Source organism: Bombus pascuorum, chromosome 5, assembly GCF_905332965.1.
Source record: "Bombus pascuorum chromosome 5, iyBomPasc1.1, whole genome shotgun sequence".
Classification (NCBI taxonomy): Eukaryota; Metazoa; Arthropoda; class Insecta; order Hymenoptera; family Apidae; genus Bombus; species Bombus pascuorum.
The window spans coordinates 5,554,165-5,576,355 of record NC_083492.1 but is presented as its reverse complement, the minus strand read 5'-3'; the positions used below and the strand labels follow the sequence as shown (position 1 = coordinate 5,576,355).

Sequence of the window (22,191 nt, the reverse complement as noted above, 5' to 3'; positions counted from 1 at the left end):
TCATATATGATAATAATATTCAAAATTAATATAATTAGTAGTTTTACATAATTAATAGATAATATTTACTTTAACATAAAATATTCATTTGACTGCTCTTGCTCGAATTTCTTCTTCTTGATTTTGAACCCTCCAATTTTCTGAATGCCTATTTAATAAATCGTGATTAACTGGTCCAATCAACGCACGTCCTACTCTAATATGTTTCTGATCAGGTTGTAAATATTTAGTAACAACGTGCATAAGTTGGTCTTTAGTTACAGCTTTCAATCTGTTTCTTTGTTCTTGAATATCATCATCCGTTATGTTATATCTAAATTTAATCATTCCACGATTACTTGGGGAAACTGGCGCATCAAGATGTTGAAATATTCCTAATTTTGCTTCGTCAATATCACTTTGGGATAATGGATGCTTCAATAAGAATTCATAAACTTTTTCAAATAAGTCTAAAGTACGAGTAGAATTAGGATCTCTGTAAGAATAAAATGCGAATATTCCATCTGATGACAATGTAGCACCACCTCCATAAGCTCCACCTTTTTCACGAATTTCTGGATGTAAGTAAAGTGATGTGATCAATTTAGAAAGTACTCGTAATGATGCGAAGTCGGGATTTGTATATGGTACAGTAAAAATTGCTTTAGCTGTATAATTTACAGCATATGGTAATACATAATGGATAGCACTATCTTCCATTTCAATATTTTGGCTATGTGTAAAAGTATATGTGTTTTGTGGTGTACCTTTCAATGAACTATAAAATTCACTGATACTTTCTAATATTATGTCTTTGTTATTTGTACATAAATTTATTGCTGATCTCAGATGTTGTTTATTTAAAATATAATCAGATATTTCTTGCATTTGTCTTAAAACAGGGTTTAAATCTGACATTTGTGCTATTTTTTTCATGTTTGAGACATATTGTAATCCTGATAGAGTTTCCTTGAATTTAGTGACTGGTGAGACCAAACTGGCTGCACTACTCATTGCATAAGTGTGCCCTAAATTCGCAATACCATTAATCAAATCTGCAGCATTAATTTTAACTAGTGTTGTAAATCTCTCAATATCAGATAATTGGACATTATTGAACAATTCTAACCATAATTTCCACATATCATTTACATTACGATCTAGACAATAAGATTCTATTAATATTCCTTCTTCATATTGCAATAAGCTATTTTTATGCTCTACAATGTGATTCATAAAATTTAAACCTCCAGTCTTCAATCGTATCATTTGATCAAAATTTCTATAATCATAATTTTTTGTACCCATTTTTGAAATAATATTATTGAAAAGTGGCAACAATGGCTTTAATTCCTGTGATAAATCTTGTGTACCAAGAATTCCTTGATAATAACAAACACCATTTGTTGGTTCAGTAGCAACTTGTAAAGGAACACCAACTATCTTCATGTCCTCCAATTTATATCGTTCTACATCTTTTTTTATATCTTTTATTTCTAAAGTAGGAAGTACATTTACATCTTCTTCTTTCTTTTGTTCTTCAAGAAGAATTTTTCCATCTATATAAATTTGATCTAACTCTTCTTTGGAAAGTTGTTTTAATTTAGATTCTAACAATTCATGTTCAGCAGCTCTTTTTTCATGATCATATTTCTCATATGGCAGCATTGTTAATGTCAATCTATGGTTATTATCCATTAGATATGCTTTCACTAATTCTTGAAGATATTTAGGATTGTTCTTTATTCTTTCTCTAAATTTTCTAATTGCTTTATTGATTCTTAGTGATTGTATAAGATCACCATTGTGATTCCATAATGGTGTTAAGCCAAAAAGTAATTGCAATCCAAAATTGGAAGTTTGATGTTTTATTTGAAGCTCAATACTATGTAGGACAGCCTCAACATGATCTTCCATAAAACCTTCTTTAAAAACTTTCTGTACAGTTTCATTAAAAGTCTTATCTACTTTTTCAAAATCTTCTGGTTTAACATCAAGCAAACTGACAGCAAGTATGGTATCTTTAGAGTGGGAAGAAAAACCTGTCATTGGGCCAAAAGCAGTTCCCAGTTTTGATTCTACTAAGGCCTTAAAAAATGCTGAATTTGGACCTCTTAACAGTAGTTGAGATAAAATTCTTATTTCAAAATTCTTTTGTATATCAGTGATATCATTGCACAAATAAGCAATAGCTATGCTACCTTGTCGACTAGGATCTGGAGCCATTGGATTTGGTTTACATGTAATATGTTCTTTCTTTGGATTGTTCCACCGTTTTTCTGAAGGAACTTCCGACATAGATGTATCTATCTTATCCATTAGAAAGAGGTATCTATCATTGATAAATTTTAAATGATCTTCTAAAGGAAAATTGCCATAGGAATAGAATCGAGAGTTAGAAGGATGATAATACATTTGATGGAAATTGAGTAGATCAACATATCTTAAAGTAGGAATAACAAGAGGATCTCCACCAGAAATTACTGAATACGTGTGACTAGGTAAAATAAGATTTAGTAATTTTTCAGCTAATATTGTTTGATTTTCATTGAAGACACCTTTCATCTCATTAAAAACTACGCCTTTAAAAATAATAGGGGAATTTTTGTCATTAATATCTGCATGTTCTAATCTCCATCCTTCCTGTTTAAAATCAAGTTCTCTTAAATTTGGTTTAAATACAGAATCCAGATACACTGACTGTAAATTTCGATAATCTTTCAAATTTTGTGTAGAAAATGGATATATGGTATAATCAGGTCCTGTCATAGCATTCATAAATGTAGCCAATGATCTCCGTAACATTTTGAAAAATGGGTCTCTACATGGATATCTTTCACTACCACAGAGAGTAGTATGTTCTAGGATATGAGGCAAACCCGTAGAATCTTTTGGAGTTGTACGAAATCCAACTGAAAATACATTATTACTGTCATCTCTGGCTAAATGTAAATACTGTGCCCCTGTTCCCAAATGAGTTAATCTCACTGCAGTTAGATATACTTCATCTATTTTTGCAATTTCATCTATTATAAAACCATGAATAATTTGTCCATTTTTTAATTTATTAACATCACTTTCTGTTACATTTCTATCATATTTTGTAGCACTAAATGCTACGTTTCTTTTTGAATGGAAATTGCGATATTTCAAATAGTATTTAAATCCAAATTTACGTAAATAAGAATTTTGTGACAAACTCAACATCTTCAACATGATTCTGTAACACTTCAATCTGTAAAAGGTTAATCACTATTACCTTATGCCATTTGAATAACATATAGTGAAAGATCTTAAAACAAAATATCATTTTATACAATATCACTCACCAAAATTAGTAATTAGTAATTTTTAATAATGATTACATGGAAAATTTACAGAAGACAAAATTCATTTTGTAACTGATAATAGATTACAATTCATGATAGTATATAATTGTAATTACGAGGTAATGGTTATATATAATATTAAATATATAACAGTCTAAAGTAAATAATCAACTAAATAATTTTATATTACGGTAATCTTACCTATCAGCTCTTACTTATAACGTACATATAACTTTTACATATTCATTTTCGGCATTAGGTACAATGCTAGGATTTTTCTTCTATACGTTTTGATGCCTTGATTATGTACAAATAATTAGGCAGGTAAAATTTATTTATTAAGAATTACTACCAATATAAAATTATAACTATAATAAACTTATAACTATTACTATCATTGTATAAAACTTGTTTTTCATGAATATAAAATTACTTATTTCATATACTTAAACTTTTATTTCATTCAGATATATTTACGTTTAAATTTGTACTAAAAAAGGTGCGCCTATCTTAATTACAAAGTATTAACACTAGCCAATCATATTATTGTGTCTAGTATTTCCGAAACCATAGCGTATCAACCAATAATTAAGCGTATTCAATTATAGACATCCAATAAGAAACCTGATATTAAAGAAATAGAGTAGGTAGAATTGCAATGAACGATCGTTGAGAAAAAATATAATGACATTTTGCCGTTGAATCTATGAAGTTGAAAATTGTATAAGCTCATTAACAATAAAATACATACGATATTTGTACAGATATACGATAAAAATATATAAATTCAATGGAACTTCGAGAACTATTTACTAATAGTTGGTGATCTTTTTAAGGGAAGCGCAAGTTCGATGAGAATACGACTTAACACGTAGGAGAAAGCGACATGAAGCGACATACTCACAAGACAAAGCGCAAGATCTATGACGATTGAAGAACGCGCAAAGTGCTCGGATTTCCGTGCCTGGTAGACCGTCCACTAATCCTGATATTAAAGTTGGTCATGGGTTGCGCATAAGAGCATTCCGCCAAAATGAACTATGCCAAAAGGCATGGATAAAATGTTGCTCGTGAGATCGGTATGACGGATCGGTGGTTATTCTCATATTGTATGCGCTTCGGCGACTTGTCGGGTCCGCGCGAGTGGAGGGTCTCGAATGGCGCTCATGTATAATCACCGGGAGTGCAATGCTAACAAGTAGTCCAGCTGACTCTGACAAAATGGTAGGGTACTCGCGTCGTCCTACGGGAGGTGATCAATTTTTCCACACATAATCGAAGCGCCTCCGCTCTGACGGGGTACGATGAGTACTGATAACCATGATCAAACGAAGCCCTGCGTCAGCAAACCACCCGCAAGAATCGAGCTTAATGCCGACGAAAGCGCGTTCGACGGCAGGCGAATTAAGAAGGAACGAACTGACGTTTCCCTTGAGAATGGTGACGGTAGCATCAACGCCGGCATTAATGATACTAACAAGCAACTACAGTCGAGTCAGCGACCGGCTGCCGGCAGATTTTCAAACGGCTTCCACGACGACGACCTACTTCAGGATATCATCGCGGCCAAGTTCACGGCTCTGGCAAATCATGGCACAACCACCAAGTACGACAAAATTCGGCTCATGATCGAAGATAGCATCAGGTTAATTCAATTGTTCTCTCTCTCTCTCTTTCTATCTATCTCTCACTCATTCACTCACTCTCTACGTCTCTCTGTCTCTCTTTCTTTCTTTCTCTCCCTCCCTTGTTTGCTTACTCGCTCTCGCTCCTTCCCGTTCTTTTCTCTCATTTTCTCTTCTCTTGCCTCTAGGCTTTTCTTTCTTTTTATTCTCAATGTATCACGTTTTTTTTTCTTGTACATTAATGAATTTGTAGAATTTTTGGCCAAATTTGCGATTTGTTCAATTATTTGAATGTTTCTATTATAAGTTGAAGAAAATTAGGTGATAATGTGGAAAAGAAATTTTGTATTAAAAAATTTAATTGTTTATATCCTTCTTTTCATATTTCTCTTTATTCTTCTTTAATGATTTATTTAGTTTGCGATTGTGAAATTGAAGTTACTTAATACATTTTGTTAACATATACTTTCTTCAATGTTTATGCTAAATAAAAACGACGTTTCTTTTATTTCTCTTTATTTATAATAATAATTACTGTAATATTAAAGTTATTTCAAACATCTTTTTTTAATGCAATGTATAATAAGCACAAAGATGTTTCAACTGAATTCATAAATAAAAGCAGAGTTTCAATTATTGCCTAAAGTTTTAAATAAGAGATATATGTTTAAGTAGAATCACACTGTTACATATTTTTATTTCAGATGAAGAGAAGGTATTTCAATAAAAATTTTCTATAAATATATATATTTTTATTTTTATGGAATAATGAATACTTTAAAATAAATTAGGATAAGTGTTTAAAGTCTTGCTTTACTTTTGAAATAAAAGTACCATTTATAGCAATAATCTTTATATAAATCAAGCAATTAGGAATAAAGGAGAAACATTGTTATTCTGTTTGAAATCTATAATCCAAAATACTCATAAGCCGATACATTTTTGAGAAAGTATTGAAACAACTTAATATTAATTGTGTGTGTGAAATATATTTTAAACTTAATTTAAATTTATGATATCATATGCAAATGAAATTGAAGATTCTATAATAAGACAAATATATATATATAATTTGCTAATAATAAAAAAAGGAATTATGTATCTATATAATTCTCCGAGGAAATAGAAATAAAATAATTCTATATTTAAATTTACAAGCTAACTAAACAAATTCTGTTTTAAGCTATACTTTACTAAATTTATTTTCCCATGTTATGTTAATACTTACAGAAAAATTACATATATCATATGTGCATAAAAACATTATTTATTGATTATATGCTATAATTCTTTTATAGAATATGAAATTATATTCTATGTATAAGTATTTAAAACAGAACTACATGTAAATTATAAATACATATATGAAGAATAAACATGTAAATTTTGTTTTCATATTATCACAGTTTTAAATATATGTTTTCATTCAAATATTATTTTAAACAATGTACATTTGATAAATTTTATATGCAGTGTGTTTTATATAATATTATTATATAATTAGATACAAATTATATAGAAATCAAATTTATTGATTTTTATATACAGTGAAGAATCAAAAGCACGTATTCAAGAAATCTTCTCACAAATTGAACAACTGAAAATAGAAGAAAAATTATTGTTGTACCTGAAACTTCCACTATCATTGACTAATACTGGAGGAACTGTTGATCCTTTGAGACAACCATTAAATCCATTAGGAAATCGTTATGAAATTCATCAAACTATCATGTGGATTAAAACACATTTAGAAGAAGATCCAGATGTTTCTTTACCAAAACAAGAAGTTTATGATGAATATAAGTAAGTATTTTAAATATGACATGTTTTAAAAGTTGTCCTAAAAGGTTTTTACTAATTAATTAAACTTTGAGTATCTTATTATTATTTGTTATTTTACATTTCTGTTTTCAATTTATTTACAGTATGTATTGTATGCGAAATTCTATGAAACCCTTATCAACTGCTGATTTCGGTAAAGTTATGAAACAAGTATATCCAAGAGTTCGACCACGTAGACTAGGCACACGAGGCAATTCACGTTACTGTTATGCTGGAATGCGCAAGAGAGTTAAATTGGATCCTCCAACATTGCCTAATATATCTGGCACTCAGACTGTAAGACACAAAATTGTTTTAAAAATTATATATAATATATATTTTCTCTATATTTTGCGAAACACACACTATATTTTGTATTATAATTAAATTTTAAATTTTTTAGGGTGATGAAGTAGATGAAAATATTACTGAAGAAATGTTGGGAGCTGCATCTACATTGATCAGAGAATGGGCAGAAAGCCTCCTTGGTTTGAAATTTCCAACTTTGAGTGCCTTAGCACGTCACCTTGTTGATAATCTGTGTGTTGATACTCGATCTCTATCTGCTGTGTGCATATTATGTGCTTCAGGAAATTCGAATACATCGACAAATAAAGGTTTGATGATTGTCATATATTTCAGAAGCATTCTTTCTGATTGTATATTATACGTTATTTTATATATTCAGAGTCGAATACAGATATACGTGCAACACCTATTAGTGGAAAGTCTGGGAAGCTTAGAGAAGCACAATTACAGTTGCAACGAAAACTACAACAGCGAGAACATATAAGGGATCAAAAACACCGTCATCTTGATACTGTTATACAGGTATAAAATATATTTTCAGTAAGTAACAAGATGTAGGTAACTAACAGTAAATGTAATGTTTCTTAAATGTTTCAGAACCAGAACAAAGAGAAGACTGTCGATAATAAAATGGGGGTAAATAAGGGAAATAAGAAAACTAAATCCAATCAGTCATCTCAAGGTACAAATGTATCGAGTGGGCAGCAGAATGCATTAACGAAATTGAGTTCATCTGCTGTAGTAACCAATCGGCAGAAGAAAGTTTTTAAAGCTACTAGTAGTCAGCCATGTAACATCTCCCTGGAATCCAACTGTGATAATATAGTGGTACAATCGATTGAAGACGTACAGAATAATAGCAACCCTAGTGTAGTAATGACCAACTGCGTAAATACACAGCGAGATATCAAACCCAAAAATTCCAGAAAGCGTGCCAATCCAATTGTATTGAATCAACCATCAGAGACAAGTCCTGAGAAGCAGACAAAACTTACAGAACAGCAAATACAAGAGAATGTAGAGCATTCCAATGTGTTGTTGCCTAAGCTTACATCTATACAACGTCCCGGGAAAATTTCGGTGATACTAGCTAGTAATCTGAAGCCTACCAAGTGCAAAACAAATGAGGCTGTTAACAATCAGCCTACCAAAAACTGTGATAACGAATCATCAACATGTTCCAAAAGTTGCATTAAAGTAAATGGTTGTCCCAACACTTTTGAATCTAGTTCAAATGCAACAGAGGAATCTACAGTTTTAACTAAAGACCAGATTCTATTATTGCAAGAGAATTCAAATCTTGCAGGTAAAACTGAGAAACTTGGCTCTATTGATTCGGATGCTTTAGATGATTATTTGAATGGAGGTAACAACTCTCAAGAACAAGAGGAGGAATTATTACAGTATTTTCAACAAAGCAATTCATCAAGTTCAGATGTGGAAGCAAATACCATTGCTATTGATGAACAAATCTCAAGATCTGATAAAGTTTCACAGCTAAGATTAATATTACAACAGAATTTGAAAGGAGGGACTGTACATGCACCTGTTGATGTATTACCTGCTGCTATCATTAGGCAGAATGTTGAAAAACGTGAAATCACTCAAAAGCACAATTTGATATTACCAACTTTACTAAACCATTCGAACCAAAATAATACCAGACGTAGAGTCAGTTTTGAAACGAATGTTGTAGAACATGTTCAAGACTCAAATGTTATTACTAATACAGTTCCACAGAGCCCAAATACACGACGTCGAATATTTAATTTTACGCCAATATCGCCGGGCCCACATTCACCTATTAATGGTCGCGCTTCCAAATCTAATTCTGCAAACGCTAGCCCATTCGTTTCACCACGAAATACACCTGTGCCACGGTCGAGAAGCAATTTGCAAGCAAGTAGTTCCAGAGCTCGTACTCACAAATCCTTGTCGCGTTCAATATCTTGCAGTATGCCTTATACTAGCAAGAATGATACTTTTGTTGTTCCCACAAGTGGTCCAGAATTAGTTAGACAAGCGTCATCTACACCGCAGTTACCGTTGATTTCTACCAAGTCGTCGGAAGTGCAGGTGGATAGTAGTACAACGCAAATTTCAATTACACCAAAAAGAGAAGGACAAGGATCACAGTGTGCTGCATTTTTATCTTCTGATTTAGCACCGCAAAAACAATTACTCATTAATTATCCAAGTCAGGAAAATTTACAAGAAATTAAAAATGTTTATCAAAAAAGTCAACCTGATCAGGAAATTAGCGAATTGTTTCATAACAATAAACAATTTACCAGTGAACTTTATAGGTCACAATCAGTTCCATTACATAGAATGGTTAATCCTGCATTGATGTCACCTATTTCAACGCAACATTGCTTATCATCCTTTCAAAGCCAGAGTTTTAATCCATCTACAAGCAGTTCCATAGCGCCTACGCCGGTACCTAGTGAGTTCAATGATTTTGGATCAATGGGTCAACCAGAAGGACCTTCAACATATTTACTTGATGACGTTGATCCAAACTTTATATCAGATGACCAAAATTTCTTAATGGGTGACAAAGAAATTACACCTGAAAATATAACGAATATATTAAACATTTTGGATGAAGAAGGAACTCAAAGCTTGCAAATTTTACCGGAACAACCTGCAGAAGAAGGCTTGATAGAAAACAATTCAATAGTGTTGGATGCTTTACCAAATTCAAATTTAAACTTATCAGAAGAGGATATGTTAGATCCATCAAATGTACTTGATATTCCAGTAGGTGGAGCATTACAGAAAATAATACAGTCACGCTCCTATCCTAATACACCATTACCTGTGCCAGTATCAACATATACGCCATCTTACACAGAAGATAGTAATGGATCTAGATCATATCCTTCGACACCACTACATACAATTCAGTCGCAAGAAACGTATCAGGATACTAACGAACCAATGCTCTCAAGTCCTACTCTGAACTCTTTAAACTTGCACAATGAAACTGTTAACGAGTCTACTTCTAGCAGTTTATGTAGGAATGTTGTGGATTTGCTTGAAGCCAATTTCCTTGGAGAAACTGATACAGAAACAAATGATTTGGACCCACTTGGTAATTTTGATGGATTACAAGATGTTGATTCATTGACACCTTTGTTTAATGAAGTGACAGAGCCTAATCGTTGAAAGCATATACAAAAGTAATTCATGGATTTCTTGTGATTTTGCATAGTGATCTACCAAAGGTTGGAAAAATAATTCTTAAATTGTATGTTCGCATGACTCCATTTTATAATGATAGTAATTTGCATAAATATTCCATTTTAACATGCAAAACATTATAGTGGCAGTATAAAAGGATTAATGATTAAATCATAGTTCCTTGTGCTAATATCAAATAATACATGTCACAGTGATCACATAAAGATGCATCAGTTTGAGTTTTTGTCAGAATAAAGAATTCTTTCTTGTTTTATATTTATGAATATAATTTACGTGAATTTGTCATTTTTTACCGTTTATTGAGACATTAAATAAATCTCTACTGCTTAGGTAATACATACATGATAACAAGAATATGCCAGAATTAATGTCTTTAATTTATCTTCTCAATTACAGCACTATACATACATTATAATGAGAAAAGCTCATAATAGAAAATTCAAATATAAAAAAGATGTCTTTAAAAGAGTTGAATACTATATTGATTATTGAATTGAACATAATTTTGACACAGTTATAAGTATTCATAATTCAATTCAATATATAAAGAGCAGAATGAGTGACTGCCAATAGTATTTTTTTTAGACTTGTATTTCTTATTTTTTAAAGTAAGTAAAGCGAGAAAGAAATCACTGTGATGCAAATATAATCTTCGAACATTATATATTTCTTGAATTTGCCACTAGTGAAACTAAAAAGTGTAAATGTCTTCAGTGAAGTCTTAGGTGTCTTTGGTGGAACATTGAGTTTTCAAGTGTGAAAAATATGACGAAGAAGTTGCTCAAACAGAGCGATCGTCGCTGTGAAGTATTTGAGATTCGAATAAGTGGAAGTTGATTTTATATAAATACTTTATATTCGTCGTTTTGAAACGTTTGTTTCTAAGTCATTTAAGAACGCGTTATTGCGACTTTGTTATTCAAGCGTTTCTAAGAAATATTTACGATCACCTGCTGGACATTGGTGAGCTTCTTTTTACATAACAATCGGTATTGAACCCAGTATGTAGTACGCTTTTTCTGACCGGCAAAGTGACGGCAAAAAAGCGAGTATGTAAATTTATAAATGTTTTATTTTACCTCATATCTATGTAAATTTGTAAAATTTGCGTTTGATTGATAAAACATCACATTTTAGATCAGAAGTATTCAAACTTCATAAAATCACTATTACTGTTTATTAATATTTACATTTCTCTTTCTTTTATTCCTAGCATGTGCTTTAAACTTTATTATTAATATAAATAAATTTATTAAACTCACGGTTACCATCTTTTTAAATATAATTTCAAATTGTTACTTTGGATATGATTTTTAAATATTAGTGTGATCTACTTAAAATTGATCAAAATTCGTATAATTTGGGTAATTGAAGTTTGAGCACTTTTGTTTTAAATAAAGGATAAAGCAAAAAGAAAAGAAAAAGAATTGTGCTTCGAAAGATATAAAATTTCATATTTATGTACCGTACTGGATTCTACATCGATAATACTGCTAAATAATTATTACTATGGCGGGTCTTCCTGGTATATCGTTTTGTTCATCAATGAAATCCGAATTACCATAAATACACCGCCAATTTATATTTTTCTACGGCGTTCTTGATCGAGAATTTTATGAATTGGATAGTTGTTTAACCGATTTTTATTCCTAACTTAACGTGGTTACTTAGCTTTCAAAGCAGAAAAAGTTAGAATTTTTCGTAGAGAATCCACACGAAAATATATGGTATGATCACGGTTGTATGAATTTCATCACTTAAAATTATTTTTCACGTCGAAGTCTTAAAATGATGCGCTTCAACATCGTAAAATATTAGATTTTTATAAAAAATATGGGGTAAACGTTATTTACTCGCAAATGATCACGAACACACGACATTTGCAAGAATTCTATATTATCATTCTGTAAAGGATTATATGGCGTTGCGAATGTTAACACCATGTAAATATATAGTATGATTTTTGTGAAATCTTGTTCTTGAGAGTTACTATTGACGTACTAAATAGCATGAACCAAATCTCGTGTTTCTGTTAATCGATTAACATTTTAATAATCAAATAAGCAATTATTATGACAATAAAAAAAATATGAAGAAGAAGGAATGAAATAAGTTAAAAAATAACGAATTATTTAAAATTTACGTTTTTGTATCTACAAGATTAATTTTTGTGTGAATTTATGTCTAATTTTTTCGTAACGTTACGATTGACCAGAGTATATTTTGAATACGTTTTTTGGTTTGTGCTATTGCCATATAAAGGCACTACATTGCTAATACCGGTTTTTAATCGCCATTTCACATACCGTAACTAAATAATCGTATGTGGGAATTCGAAGAATTTCGAATTCCATAAATCTAGAATGTTACGCATGTAATCATGGTTTTGAATTTGTAACCTGCACGTTTCTATTAACCTTTTGAAGCATGAATCGAGCCAATACGATAATCTAAATAGGAACAAAACTTTTCGACGAAAGTAATCTCTCGGCATATCATAAAGTTTTTAAATGACAAATTAAGAATAGAGAATCGAATGAGATTTCTTGGAAGATATTAAAAGATACTTTATATGAGCATGCCTATTAAGCGTATTTTTATATATTTATTCAAATTTAAACAGAATAAAATGAATAAAAAAGTAGAAAAAAGAAAAAGATATAGAAAAAAAAGTGGAAATCAGCAATACTTCAAAAGGTTAATAAATATTTCTGGTAATTGCATCACACATTTATAAGCAACAAGAAAACGTTAGTTTCCCACGCAGCCTGAAATACAGCGAGAGTAACACATTCTTTGTATGAAATGAGTTACAACGTAGTTTCAAATATTTTAAACTATTAAAACAAAACTAATAAGACGGTAATCTTACTGTAAGGCGAGTTGTGAATTGTACAAACATAAAAAAAGATTATCATTCGACGAACCAAGTAGTGATTTGAAACTAGCAAAAATAAATAAATGGACGAAAAGAAAAGAGGACTCGACCTTCCATAGGTTGTGAAATGACAAGAAAAGAAATAAGAGAAAGAAAGAAAAAATTAATGGAAAATATGATGAACCGAGCAATTATAGGAAGTTCTTAGACGTGAATAAATGACTTTCATTAACTTGACCAAATGATCGAAGATCTTGGAAATTTCTATAACAGTACTGCTATTTGTAACTCGTAAGTAAAAAAAAGTATATGTACTACGATATTACTTGTTGTTGTACGCACAAAGATTTTAGGTAGGAATTATTCGATATTATCGTGTAATCAGGGTTTGTCTGTGCTGTTTGATTTACAATTTGAATTTATCTAGATGCGGATATCGATATATTCATGAAAAACATGTGAAACATTTTTATGAAACAGTTAACAATGTGCAATAATCGTACTATCCTTTATTTGTCAAACAAAGAAAAGGAGAACAGTAAGATTAATATTATAAAATTATTGGCTCAAATTAATAATACGAGAATAAATGCGAAGCGTTGAAATTGATACTGGTATCTAGACATCTGTAATGTAACAGCACCGATTTATAAAAAAAAGAAAAAAAATTAAAAACAAAATAGCGGAAATAAATTATATTGAAACATATATACATTCATATTTACACAGACAGTCAATAGATATAGTTATATTTAAACGAAAAGGTAATAATAACGGCGATCTTGTCTGCATAGGAAATCGTGAGCATCATTTTGAATACTATATTGTTTCAATGGAAAATGAAAAGACGCTGATGGGACAAGATTGTTTGAATGGGCATGGTATAACTAAATTACCATACAATCTGACTTTGCACTGTATTTTTTCCCTCCATCGGAAGTTTGTTGATTTGTGAATTGTTTATTTTCTTTTCTTTATTGATATTTTATTTATCTATATTCCATGTTAATATTTAATATCACCATAAAGAAATATATTTTCCTTTGTAACAAAAATTTTATACAAATATTGCCTTGTGTTGTTTAATAATTGATCTTTTTTTCTCGAATTGAAATATGAATTTCGACGGAGAAAAAATGGAGTACAAATGGATAATTACTCGAATATTAACAATACTGCATGGAGTAGGACAATTTTATAGGTCAGTAAAATATTATATGTCGTAATTGTAGAATGCAATAATTTATCGGTCATCACGATTAGAAATACGTAGAATGAAATAATTTTCATAAAACAAGATCCATCGATCATAAATTATCACAAAGATTTTCTTTTTAATTTGTAAGATATCATTCAAATTTTACTGATTTCGAGTTTTCTGTTCTTCAACGTCATCATGAATTAACATACTATCCTACATAGCCAAACAAAATAAAAATATAAGAAATGTGTTTCCATGAAAAAGAAAAATAATAAGAAAGTGTGAATAAAGTACTGTTGCTTGCAGATTGATTTTATTGGTAATTTTTAAAAGAGAAGAAAAAACTCGCCTTGCTTATTTTCCGTCAAATATATTTATAATATACGTAATCTTGCCACATAAAACGATCTGCGTTTTGTTTCTTGTCAAAGATTTTGTATTACTTTCAATTGAAGGAAAAAAAATAGACCTGGCGATATTATGCGGCTCTAATGCCGTTTCTGAGGCTTATAGATCTTCGAAGGATCGTTTTTTTGATTCTTCAAGATACTTTTGCTTCGTTAATGAGAAAAAACAAAAAACAAAAATTTCTCTACCTATTTTGTATGATCGAATGTCAGGTAGACTAAATCAAGCAATAGGAAAGCGGTATTCCCATTGCGTGTGCTAGTGTTACTGGCAATTTATTTTGCTTTGTAAATAAAAATTCTTTTTTAGTAAAAAAAAGGTGCAAAAAAGTCATTAAAGAGAAACATAACAAATGCAGTTCCCTTTTTATTCCTTATAAGATAACAATAAATTCCCGTTATTAATTCTTCATAGATATTTTTCTTTTTTAAGTTTAATGTTATGAAATTTTATATATCATATGGAACTTTATATTTTAAATTAGCTTACATGTTAAAAATATTTATTCTTATTGAATATTTATCTTTAAAAAGGTTCTATATGTTTACTATAAGTAGTACTTTTGTAACTAAAGTATTTTTAATAATATTTGTAACTATTTTCTTTTTTTATTCATTAGTTTTATGTTATGATATATTTGTATTATATCAATATAAAATTTGTAAGACTCAATCTGCATATGCTAGTGAAAATAACTTTTTTTATTTTTTAAGAAAAAATGTCTAAGTTTTAACTGTGTATGAAAACTTTATTTTAGTAAGAAAACATTTTTTTATATAAATGTATCGAATATATAACAATTTTCAATATTATTTAAATGATAGTATTCGCCTCTTTATTGCTGAAAAAATTTATTTGAAGCCAAGAATTTCTTTGAATTGGTTTTCACATATATATTACAATTAATATCAAGTATATTACCAATTAATTATTCGGAGAATTTAAACTGTTATGATTTCTCTCAAAGTTAGTAAACTGTGATATTTGTATGAATACTTCTATAAATGAGTTTTCCTGTACATCCGTTTATTGTACATATGTAATCTTAATCTTGTAGATTTATATTACAGATCATTCTCCGTGGTTTATATTTGCTCACATATGTATAGTTTACTTTATGCAAATTGTTTATTTAAAACACATTTGAATTTGAATTTTATAGAACTTTATTTTAAAAACATTGTCAAATAATATTACACGTTGTTAATTGCTAAATTCAATGTCATTAAATTTTAAACAAAACGAAAGGAGTAAGCATTAATGAATTATAGTAATGTATTAGAAGTAAATTTAGATGCAATAATAATATAGTGTGATCTGTATCGTATGATGAAAGAATAGATAGGGATTATACGAAATATGAAATATATGGATACATATATAATTTTGTATAATTTATAATATCTATGTAGTAAATAAAATGTTAATGCTATATGGCCTAAATGTTATTAATCTGTTTGAATATTTTGTACAAATAAAAATATTTTCTTTCAACCAAACAATTGGTTAACCACGTTAAAAATTGAATAATATAATACTTTAAAGAATGTCTAGCATTATTTAGTAAATATTAGTTTGAATAAAATTATGGTTTATTTCCAACTAAAACAATGCATTTTTCTAATATATAAAAAAATAATCAACTTAATAATATTTTTTTATATATTTTTGGTGCAGAATTTACAATAATTAATTTTTCAACATAAAATCGGAAATTGGCTAACATAAAAAAAGAATTTATTGTTATATTAGTAACCGGAATACAATCATATTGTAAAAATAGATCATTGATATTTTCAGTTCAATATTGTATACAATAAATTTATGTAACAATAGTATTGACATATTTTCTGTAAATGAAAAATAAAATTTCCTTTGCAGAATTATATTTAATAAAAATTCCAACTGTATGATTATTACTCCAAATTTTAGGTAATGTAAAAATTTTGTTATAGTATATAGTTATATATAATTTGAAATTTTTATGTAATTATGTCTAATTCGTCACATTTATATTATTTTCTGATATATTTGTATATTGTCTTAATTTATTTTCAGTTGAGACTCTGTAAGGTATTAATTGGTTACAAAAAATAAATTTATATGAACTGTTATATAAATTTAATGTATTAAAGAAGTAAGTAATTAAATAATGAAATAGATGTATTACAAAGTTCTCAATTGAAAAAGCTGATATATTTTAATTGAATTTGTAAAATTGAAAATTGTAAAATATAATTACTATAATAAAGTAATATAAAGTATGATTGTAAATTGCGATACTGCACCAAATAATTTATTTTACTTATCATCTTAAACTGAATCTCGATATGCTAGTTATAATACATGTTCAGTTGGATCTACAATTCGTGGTTGATTCTTCGAAGTTTCAGGTGGAATTTTTTCTCCATTAATAATAGCTTCTACATCTTTAGAGCTTAATGTTTCGTACTTAAGTAAAGCATCTGCCACTTTTTTAAGTTCTTTCGCATGTTTTTGTAATGTTAGTTTTGCTCGTTCATATGATTCCTAAGATAGAAAATATAGTAATTTCGATGTAAAAGGTTAAAGAATAATATTACATGATAGAATTAACATTATATGGTGATAAAATTTACTTGTAAAAGGCGCTTCACTTCCTTATCAGCAAGATCACTTGTGCTAGGACCTAATTGAAATCCATCCCCTTGACCATTTCTACGAATTGTACCAAAACCAACTTTTTCAGACATGCCATACTTGTGTACCATCTCTTCTGCGATGAAAGTCGCCCTCTAAGAAATATGATTATCAATATTATCAATGATTATAATGTAATATTTTCAAATTTTCACTATTTGCGAATAAAATTAGGAATATTTTTAGTATTAAGAATTTGTTTCCTAAGGTCTTGTAATTTATTTTTAAATTATTGTATCATATGTGATAAGATATTATTAATATAAATATGAACTATATCAAAATACCTGAAAATCGTTATATGCTCCTGCTGTTACTTTATCAGAACCAAAAATTAATTCTTCTGCAGCACGACCACCCATTGAACTATCCATTAGAGCTAATAATTTGGATTTCGTTGTATGATATTCGTCGTTGAATAAAAACGCGGTCTATACAAAAAGAGTACTGAAATGTAATATTAATAAAAAATACAATTATTAATTTATAACACTTACATGTCCTAAAGAATGACTATGAGACAAGATGGTAATTTTATGTATAGGTGGTGCATCTTTAGTATAATATGCAACTAATGCATGTCCTGCTTCATGATATGCTGTAATGGTATTAGTTTCTGTGTCTTTAATTTTTTGTTTTCTTTCTGGACCCATGATTATTTTATCTCTAGCATATTCTAAATGTTTCATTGTTACATATTCAGCATCATTTATAGCAGCTTTAAGAGCTGCTTGATTTACCTTTTAAAATTAAGCTCATAATAATAAAACTAATTTGATCTAAAATTAGTACTTATTTCCAAATGAATACCATATTCTCTATATCAGCTCCAGTAAATCCAGGAGTACACTTTGCTAAATAATCTGCGTCAATCTCTTGTGTTAATATTCTTGATAAATATAAATCAAAAATTTCCTTCCGGCTTAAGTAATCTGGTATATCAACAAGAACTTCAACATCAAAACGACCGGGACGCATTAATGCTTTATCTAAATCATCCCGTCTATTCGTCGCACCTAATACTATAACACCTTCGTTCTGAAGAAATCTGTAAGTACAAAGAGATATACAACTATTAATGATAATAAGTGTACATAAAATTGATATATAAGGTCATAATTTATAAATCATAAGTAACAAAATTTAAAATTTGAATTTTATTTCTTCAGAAAAAGAAGAAGGAAAATTATTAGGAGAAAGAAATGAATGACTTAATTAGTACTATTTTGCCATCCTACACTCATTTCTTTAACTCTAGTATAAGGAAACATAATATGCTTACTATATTATACATATTGTTTATATTGTAGATTCAGTCTCTTAGTTTTAATGCACATGAAATAAAATCATATCTTGAGAAAATACATTAAAAAAGTAGTAAGAAATTATTGAACTTGTAATACATATATTATTTTTAAAAAATTTAAAAAGATAATCATTAATTTTTTTATCTTTTCTTCTATTAATTTCCTTTGCTTTCGCATATAACCTATATTAATTTTTAGAATTATTCCATATTCTACAAGATAAGGAGGTAAAATTTTTTATTTACCCGTCCATTTCCGTAAGTAATTGATTTACTGTTTGATTTGCATATGGATGAAGAGCTGAATTTGTTCGTTTTGCACCAACAGAATCAATTTCATCTATAAATATTACGGCAGGTGCTTTTTCTTTTGCTGCTTCTGAAAAAGAATAACAGATCATGAATAAGTTATATAAATTTTTCAGGACACTTTAATTGAAATTACACATCATAATATAAATTATATATGATATCAAAATAAATTCTCTTTTCTTCTCTTTAAATTTTTATTCAAAATGAAGATAATAATGAATATCTCTTGTAGGGCATATTGTTTTATAATTCTCAAAATAAAAGTATTTTATGAGGTAATACACACTTGCTAATTAAAGCTCATTAAATCATGATACAGATAAAAAAAATATAAATAGACAACATTAATGACAGCATTAGAATGTTGTGATCATAACATTGAAATATAAATAGCATGTATAATTCCTAATATACATATGTAATACATATATCAAACTAATATAGTTTATAAATAATCAACATATATTAATTATAATAAAGAAAAAATGTAGAAGAAAAAAAAATTGAAAACCATTAATAATATTTCTTTAAAAGCTTTTTTTTATTTTATTTAATGTATGATTTAGAATGTTTTTTTAATATTTATTTTGTGTTTGCAATATTTTGTTTATAACTTACTAAATAAATCTCTCATTCTTCGTGCACCTTGCCCTACTAAAATTTCTTCAAATTCAGGTCCAGCAGCTTGAAAAAATGGGACACCAGCTTCACCAGCTACTGCTCTAGCTAATAATGTTTTTCCTGTTCCTGGTGGTCCTACTAGTAATACACCTTTAGGTAATTTTGCACCAAGTGCAACAAATTTTTCTGGATTTTTTAAAAATTCAACTATATCTCTTAATTCTTGTTTAGCTTCTGCAACCTAATTGTATATAAACAAATGAATATACAGTATTTAGTGAAATGAAAAATCTTATTAGATTTTATTCATTTTCGAATTTATTAGATTTTAGATATATTAGGATCTTTTAAATGATTTACTTACTCCTTTAACGTCATTGAAAGTTATGTCTGTTATTTCTGGTCTAAACTTAACATTGTCCATTGGAAATCGTAATCCACTTCCTACAACATAAACTGCAATATGAAAGGTATAAGAAAATTTACATGATTATTAATAATCTAAAGCATATTAATATATGTTAAATACTACTTTAATGTTCCTCTATCACTTTAATAGTTAATGTTATATAGTTATTATTATATAGGTAATATTAAAAATACTTCTTTCTTTAGTGAAATAATTTTTCAGTGACTTTCAGATTATTATGATTATTCATTTGAAATAATCGATAATATTCAATATTAACATATAATTTTGTAAGACGTTAATGACAGATGGTAACTACAAGAAAATATATTAAAATAAAGTTATCAAAAAAAATAATGATAAAAATTGTATTATATCTCTATAATACATACCTCCATACCAAAACATTAATAATACAGTTCCTGTTAATAAACTACATAGTATTTTGAACCATCCAAAAGTTGAATATGTTTGGCGTCTAAGTCCTGCTTCATATCCTTCAATAAAAGCTAATATAATTCTTTTATATTCTTCTGTTGATGTTTGATTATTAAATAAATTTTTTATTGTTGCCAAGTCCTTTTCTTTCAGAGCATGTACTAATCCTGTATTCTATGAAGTAAGAAAGTTATTCACAAAGTATATAAAATATCAATATAGATAATAAATAATATATGATCTTACTGTTCCAGAGAAATGACCAACCAAGTTTTTAAATTTATTTATAAACGATGATTGTTTTTCTAATTCAGTAGAGACATTACGTTTTGTTCTAAAACTACGAATTTGTACATAGTGATTAAATGAATTTTTGTCATAAAAGGTACATAATGTTGTATAATATTGTTTCGATGATAAATACATAGCAGGTAAAATAATTTCTTCCGTACATTTTTTATATAGATATTTGTGTTTGTTTTTTGTGGAATTTAATCCTGATGCATAGACTTTCCACTTATTATTTTTTTCTAAATTTCTCTTAAAAATTTTCATAGAAACTTGATCTAATGCTATCAAAACATTATTTGTCCTTATATCAAACATTGTAATTACATCAGACAAGTTTAATTTTCCTATTAATGTATCAATATAATTTTTAGTAGCCTAAAATAAAAAGTAAACTTAGTAATTTGCATCATTATGGTTTTACATAATACATTACCAAATTATCTTACGTCTGACAGGTTACCGGAAGAGATATCATTCATAGATTTTTTCAATTCATTTTGTCTTTTAACTTTAACTGAAAATGATGTAGATTTTGGACTAACTACTGAAGTTAATTGCGTCAGATGATATAAAACCTAGAAATAATTTTCTTTTTTAGAAATAAGAAGTTTTAAATATTTTGCTCTAATTATTTTCAAGACTGAATAAAATAAAAATGTACACATATAAAAAGTAATTTATTTTGTAATCTAGGAAATTATCTTTTACTAAAGACAGACATGAGATAGACACAAATTTCATAAGTTTATATTAATGCAATAGACATATAAGGTTATAAAATAGAAATTTTTAAAGACATTTTTAAGGAAGACATACAATATAAATTTTATGTATACACTTGTTATGTCATCAAATGTAAAAAACTATCTAATAAGCTATCTATGAATTTTGGAAACTTTTGTACAGTTGTAGCTATATAAATATGATAATACAAACCTGATTGTGAGGTTGGAAAGAAAACATTGCAGATCAACCCTATATTTAACACATGTAATAAGATAAATGGAAGTATAACACTTTTAAATAAAACTAAATTCAACTGATAGTGACGTTTTGTTGCATATCCAAAAAGATTAAATTACATGACATCAATATCTCTTATACGAAATATAGTTTTAATGCTGCAAGGTAACGGAAATGACTGCTATCTACAATATAAACTTCCGAATGTTTAAAATCAATTGAGATTAAATTTAAGATTGCGTAAAACACATCGAGATTTTTTCGTAAAATACATATTTTCCCTAATTCGAGATTTTATTATGTGTGTAACAACAGATTTTATTTTATAGTTATATTGTTGGATTAATAATCGCATTTCAAAACAACTATTTTGCGACCCTTGTGCGCACTTCATTTATTTTAAGGTACAATTTAA

At 28.5% G+C, this 22,191-nt stretch overlaps 4 protein-coding genes across 8 annotated transcripts in view; 1 reads left to right on the top strand and 3 right to left on the bottom strand.

Annotated features, from left to right (window-relative positions):
* LOC132906802 (probable methyltransferase-like protein 25) overlaps positions 1-10,558 on the bottom strand; it is a 12,626-nt gene extending 2,068 nt beyond the window's left edge. The window contains exon 1 of the mRNA XM_060959326.1: positions 10,544-10,558. Within this exon, the coding sequence (XP_060815309.1) occupies positions 10,544-10,556 (13 nt within the window). The 5' untranslated portion in view covers positions 10,557-10,558. The remainder of the gene's footprint in view (positions 1-10,543) is intronic.
* On the bottom strand, positions 14-3,214 carry LOC132906798 (presequence protease, mitochondrial). The gene has a single exon (XM_060959317.1). It carries the CDS (start codon positions 3,193-3,195, stop codon positions 85-87), a length of 3,111 nt encoding a protein of 1,036 aa, XP_060815300.1. The 5' UTR covers positions 3,196-3,214; the 3' UTR covers positions 14-84.
* On the top strand, positions 4,167-16,189 carry LOC132906796 (DNA-binding protein RFX7). Of its 2 annotated transcripts, XR_009658042.1 has the most exons (7): positions 4,167-4,953; positions 6,482-6,736; positions 6,859-7,051; positions 7,158-7,371; positions 7,443-7,585; positions 7,661-13,439; positions 13,943-16,189. XR_009658042.1 is itself a non-coding variant. In XM_060959316.1 (6 exons), the coding sequence occupies exons 1-6, from the start codon at positions 4,613-4,615 to the stop codon at positions 10,232-10,234; spliced, it is 3,720 nt and encodes a 1,239-aa protein (XP_060815299.1). In that variant the 5' UTR covers positions 4,167-4,612; the 3' UTR covers positions 10,235-16,189. The 2 variants fall into 2 exon arrangements, 1 of the variants encoding a protein (XP_060815299.1); XM_060959316.1 differs by having other exon boundaries at positions 7,661-16,189.
* LOC132906799 (ATP-dependent zinc metalloprotease YME1L) lies at positions 15,906-21,999 on the bottom strand. 4 transcript variants are annotated; one of them, XM_060959319.1, is made up of 12 exons: positions 21,750-21,999; positions 21,260-21,388; positions 20,769-21,188; positions 20,477-20,696; positions 20,040-20,119; positions 19,673-19,916; positions 18,989-19,121; positions 18,247-18,484; positions 17,934-18,176; positions 17,724-17,867; positions 17,376-17,531; positions 15,906-17,286 (listed from the first exon to the last, which is right to left on the bottom strand). In XM_060959319.1, the coding sequence occupies exons 1-12, from the start codon at positions 21,774-21,776 to the stop codon at positions 17,095-17,097; spliced, it is 2,226 nt and encodes a 741-aa protein (XP_060815302.1). In that variant the 5' UTR covers positions 21,777-21,999; the 3' UTR covers positions 15,906-17,094. The 4 variants fall into 4 exon arrangements, with proteins under 4 accessions (XP_060815302.1, XP_060815301.1, XP_060815303.1 ...); XM_060959318.1 differs by having other exon boundaries at positions 20,040-20,131; positions 21,750-21,997; XM_060959320.1 differs by having other exon boundaries at positions 20,040-20,131; positions 21,274-21,388; positions 21,750-21,996.
* Between the last annotated feature and the right edge of the window lie 192 nt (positions 22,000-22,191).